At 36.8% G+C, this 4,764-nt stretch overlaps 1 protein-coding gene across 1 annotated transcript; it reads left to right on the forward strand.

The window, feature by feature from the left end:
• Positions 1-456: 456 nt before the first annotated feature.
• Positions 457-3,699, forward strand: pax4 (paired box 4). The gene is made up of 8 exons (XM_052120597.1): positions 457-490; positions 940-1,070; positions 1,148-1,363; positions 2,343-2,434; positions 2,558-2,673; positions 2,769-2,851; positions 3,123-3,195; positions 3,338-3,699. Exons 1-8 carry the CDS (start codon positions 457-459, stop codon positions 3,697-3,699), a joined length of 1,107 nt encoding a protein of 368 aa, XP_051976557.1.
• The last annotated feature ends 1,065 nt before the right edge of the window (positions 3,700-4,764 follow it).

The following is a 4,764-nucleotide window of genomic DNA, read 5'->3' on the forward strand; positions in this document are numbered from 1 at the left end:
GACCTTTCCTTTTTCATTATGTTCATTTTGTCCTACTCTGAAAAAGAAGTTAGCAATTATTTCTTATTTTGAGTGTGACTGCATGATGTGGCACCAACAAAACACATTTTAAGGGTTAGACCACGTGTTTTTTTTTTTTCTTTTTCTTTTTTCTTTTTTTTACACTGTATCTAAACAGCTGGCTACGTCATCTTGATAAGGGCACTGGGTTATATATAAGAAGTCACGCGTGGGAAAAATGAGAGGGCAGCGCGCAAGGGTCACGAGGAGAGACGCTTCACATTAGAAAATCAGTACAGAAATATCATCTAAGCTACAAGAAGCAGGTTGCCTGATTTTCACAAAAAATCCATCAAACTTTCTTTTTTCAGGCAAATAATTATATGCATGAAACGCTTACTAAGAAGCCTATAACTCTTTGATTTTTCCCCCCAAGGTTACCAAGTGTCATTCGAGATGTGCGGCGCAAATTCTGACGTGGCAAATGAAGGTTTGCATTTAATCTTTATGCGTAAACTACTTGAAAGATAGTGCTGTACTGGAATTTCTTCTTTCTTTCTTTTTTATTCAAAAGATTTACGCACAGTCAAAAAAAGATTTACGCATTTCAAGTTCATGACAACTTTACATCAAATTGAATTGTGTAGGCCTACTTTTTCAACAAATACAATTAAAATAAATTAAAACATGTAGTTTGTTATATTGTTAAAGATTAATCAATTAAATGTAAAGACGTATTATTATTAGTATTATTATTATTAAAGTATGAATTTGTGTATGTGTATGTGTGTTTTCTTCTTCACAATTTACGAAATTAATTCTCCATTAAGGCCCAGTTTAAGCTTTGTTTTGTATAATTTTAGGTAGAACTTCCGCCGCATCGTAAATGCTGAATCTTCGCGCTAATATATCGTGTGTATGTGTGTGAATATGTGTCAGGAGAAGGGAGTCGAAATCAGCTGGGTGGCGTGTTTCTTAACGGTCGTCCTCTGCCCGTCTATAAACGGAAAATGATGATTGAGCTCGCGACCGAGGGCGTGAGACCGTGTGAGATCTCCAGAATACTGAAGGTACGGAGTGAATCTGTCGCCTTTACCTCATGTTGTTGTGAAAGACATTTCTGGAGTGAGCTGTTTGCTGTGTGCAGGTCTCTAACGGCTGCGTGAGCAAGATTTTGGGCAGATTTCAGCGCACAGGAGTTATCGGTCCCAAGGTTACTGGTGGCAGCAGACCGAGACTCCTCACTTCTGACGTCATCTCCATCATAGCGCAGTACAAACGGCATAACCCAACACTCTTTGCCTGGGAGATCCGACAGAAACTAGCAGCAGATCGAGTGTGCAGAAGAGATAAAGTCCCCAGTGTAGGTTAAAACTTGCTTACACTTGTTTAAGTAATACTTGGTAACACTTTAGGCTATAAGTCATGAACAAGCATTATATAGTCAATAGCTACTGTACATTATTATTATTATTATTATTATTATGATGATGATGATGATGATGATGATGATGACATTTCTACCTATTTAAATGTACATTAATTAATTAAATTAAAATAATAATCATGTATATGGGCTGATATATGCAGTTATGATCATTGTTAATGCACATTTTTTAAACGTGTTGACAGGATAAATAAATAAATAAATTATACTGTGACAACACAGCTTAAAGGAATAGTTCACCCAAAAATGAAAATGTTCTCATCATATACTCAACCTCATGCCATCTCAGATGCGTATGACTTTCTTTCTTCTGCTGAACTCAAATAAGATTTTCCAGAATACAGGGATTAACCACTAAAATCGTGTGGATTACTTTTATGCTGGCTTGATGTGCTTTCTAGATCTTAAATGTTTTGGTCACCATTCACTTTCATTGTATGGACCAACAGAGCTGATTTATTCTTCTTAAAAGCTTCCTTTGTGTTCAGTAGAAATATCATTTTACAGGCTCTGCAATGGCAAGAAGGTGAGTAAATGATGAGAGAATTTTCCTTTTTGGGTGAACTGTCCCTTTAAAGGGTTCACACAAAACAGACAATTGTGTCATTTATTTACTCACCCTCGCATTGTTCCAAACCCATATGACTTTCTTTTTTCTGTGTAACACAAAAAGAGATGTTAGGCAGAATGTTGGGGACTGATAGTCTCAGACAGTCACCATTTACTTTCATTGCAGTGAATGGTGACTGAGACTGACATTCTGCCTAACATCTCCTTTTGTGTTCCACAGAAGAAAGAAAGTCCACGAGAGTGAATAAATGATCATTTTGGGTGAACTATTCCTTTAAAATATACAGAACCTCAATATGACTCATGAATCAAATGATGTCATCAGGTGTCCTCCATAAACCGGATTCTTAAAAAGATCAATCTAGATGTGGACATGGTGGGCAGTGCACATCCAAATGTAAACCACACTGGTAATAAGTTAAACTTATATTTCTAACTCTACTATTAAATATATTGAAGACATTTCCCCATTTATGACCTTTCTTCTTGTGTCAACTCTTATGTCAAAGAGGCGCACTTATGGGACCATGAGCAGAGAAGGTGTTTCGATGTAATGGACTGGACAAATCAGCAACAATGGAACACAAACCTGCGAGGCAGCTCACATCGCAGCAGAACGTCTTTTACCCCAGATCAGTGCGAGAGGTTAGAGAAAGGTGATGATATTGACCTGTTGCTTACTTTAGTATATAAGTGTATGTCTGGTATTACCAATAATAACATCCCACCACTAAATTGTTCCACTGATCAGAATTTATCCGTGGGTTTTATCCAGACGTGTTGACAAGACAAAAGCTGTCTGAGGAGACAAATATTCCACAGGACACCATTAAGGTAATTATTAGTTAAAACATCAATAGCATTTCTGCACTCGTTAGCTGAATTGAAAAAATTGTGCTTCAGTGCTAACTAAATTAACTGTTTGTATTCATGTCAAGTGCACCTGAAAATGTTACATCATCAAAAGTCATTTAAAGGGTCAGGTCAGGTAGAAATAGCTCTGTAAATGGTTGTCACAATCAGAAAATGAGGTATCCAATGTTTGCATAACACCAATTCTGTTCATAGGATTTGTGTTAAATTGACTTCAATTTCCTATCTGAAGGTTTGGTTCTCCAATCGCAGAGCAAGGATGAGGAGGGAGCAAAGGGAAGACTACAGTGAATGTGGATCATTGGGTGAGCGTTGGTGTCTTCTCATTGTAGATTTCAATTCATGAGTTCACTAGTTCATATGAACAGATGAACAAGCTCCTCCCGAACTTACATTTGGAACTTAATTTGTCTGCATTGTACTTAGAGTCAAATGTCTCTTTCACAGGTATGTTCAGGCCGGTGGGAAATAAGAATTCTTTTATTTCTCTGTCAGCAACTCAGGCCTCTAACAGCTCGCTCAACAGCTGCTTGAATAACAATGGCTCACTGGCCTACCCATCACAATCCACTTTTCCATTGGCCTATCAGACTGACAAAAACACTTTTCCATTGGCTCGTTTAAACTCAAATGCATTTCCATGGGATAATCACACTTTTGAGACTTTGATCCCATCATTTCACTATGAGAACGAGGACTCTGGATACCGACTGGTTCCTTTGAACACTGATGAAAGGATCCTAAAGGCTAATTGCTCACAGTGGGCTCCTCATCAAACACTGATGGGACAGAATGCTTCAATGTTTTGAATTCTGCAGGACAAACAAAAAGAACATCTAAGAACAACGTTGCGAACAGTAGAGGGCAGCAAAGGAAAAAATAAAGGCGATTTGGTGTCACGTATACAGTACATGCAATATTTTAGACATTATGGCATCTTTTGTTGTTGTTGTTGTTGTTGTTCAAGAATAAAAACTTCATAAAACCTAAATCAGTTTTTTTTTTATCTGAAAATTGATTAAGTGAGAATGGAGTTCTTTATAAAATTAAAAGACGGAAAACTTGTTGATTGTCTGACTTTTCCATCCAGATGAAAAATCACTTGTCAAATCAAAGGTGAAAAAACTGTTAAGGGATTTTAAATCTTAGAAATAGCAGCATTGAGTAACTACATTGACGTCTTATAAATACATATAGAGTACTGTTATTAAGTAATACTGTGACCATTCTCTCTCTCTTTTCCTTTCCGATTTATTCTCCTAAAAAATCATCCTTTGTGTTCAGTAGAAGAAATCATTTTATAGGCAACACATCTTGAATGGCATGAAGGTGAGCAAATGATGAGAGAATTTTCCTTTTTTGGGTGAACTGTCCCTTTAAAGTTTCACACAAAACAGAACATTGTGTCATTTATTTACTCAGCCTCATGTTGTTCCAAACCCATATGACTTTCTTTTTTCTGTGTAACACAAAAAGAGATGTTAGGCAGAATGTTGGGGACTGATAGTCTCAGACAGTCACCATTTACTTTCATTGCAGTGAATGGTGACTGAGACTGACCATTCTGCCTAACATCTCCTTTTGTGTTCCACAGAAGAAAAAAAGTCCACGAGAGTGAATAAATGATCATTTTGGGTGAACTATTCCTTTAAAATATACAGAACCTCAATATGACTCATGAATCAAATGATGTCATCAGGTGTCCTCCATAAACCGGATTCTTAAAAAGATCAGTGTAGATGTGGACATGGCGGGCAGTGCATATTCAAATGTAAACCACACTGGTAATAAGTTAAACTTATATTTCTAACTCTACTAATAAGTATATTGAAGAATTTTCCCCATTTATGACCTTTCTTTTTCTGAACACCTCT

This window comes from Xyrauchen texanus, chromosome 47 (assembly GCF_025860055.1).
Source record: "Xyrauchen texanus isolate HMW12.3.18 chromosome 47, RBS_HiC_50CHRs, whole genome shotgun sequence".
Lineage (NCBI taxonomy): Eukaryota > Metazoa > Chordata > Actinopteri > Cypriniformes > Catostomidae > Xyrauchen > Xyrauchen texanus.

What these genes read in the sequence shown, in the direction of transcription:
- pax4 (XM_052120597.1), top strand. Translation starts at nt 457, where the DNA reads ATGTGCGGCGCAAATTCTGACGTGGCAAATGAAG. An exon ending in GTGCGAGAGGTTAGAGAAAG is followed by an intron (nt 2,674 to 2,768) that starts GTGATGATATTG and finishes TCCACTGATCAG; the next exon opens with AATTTATCCGTGGGTTTTAT. An exon ending in CAGTGAATGTGGATCATTGG is followed by an intron (nt 3,196 to 3,337) that starts GTGAGCGTTGGT and finishes TCTCTTTCACAG; the next exon opens with GTATGTTCAGGCCGGTGGGA.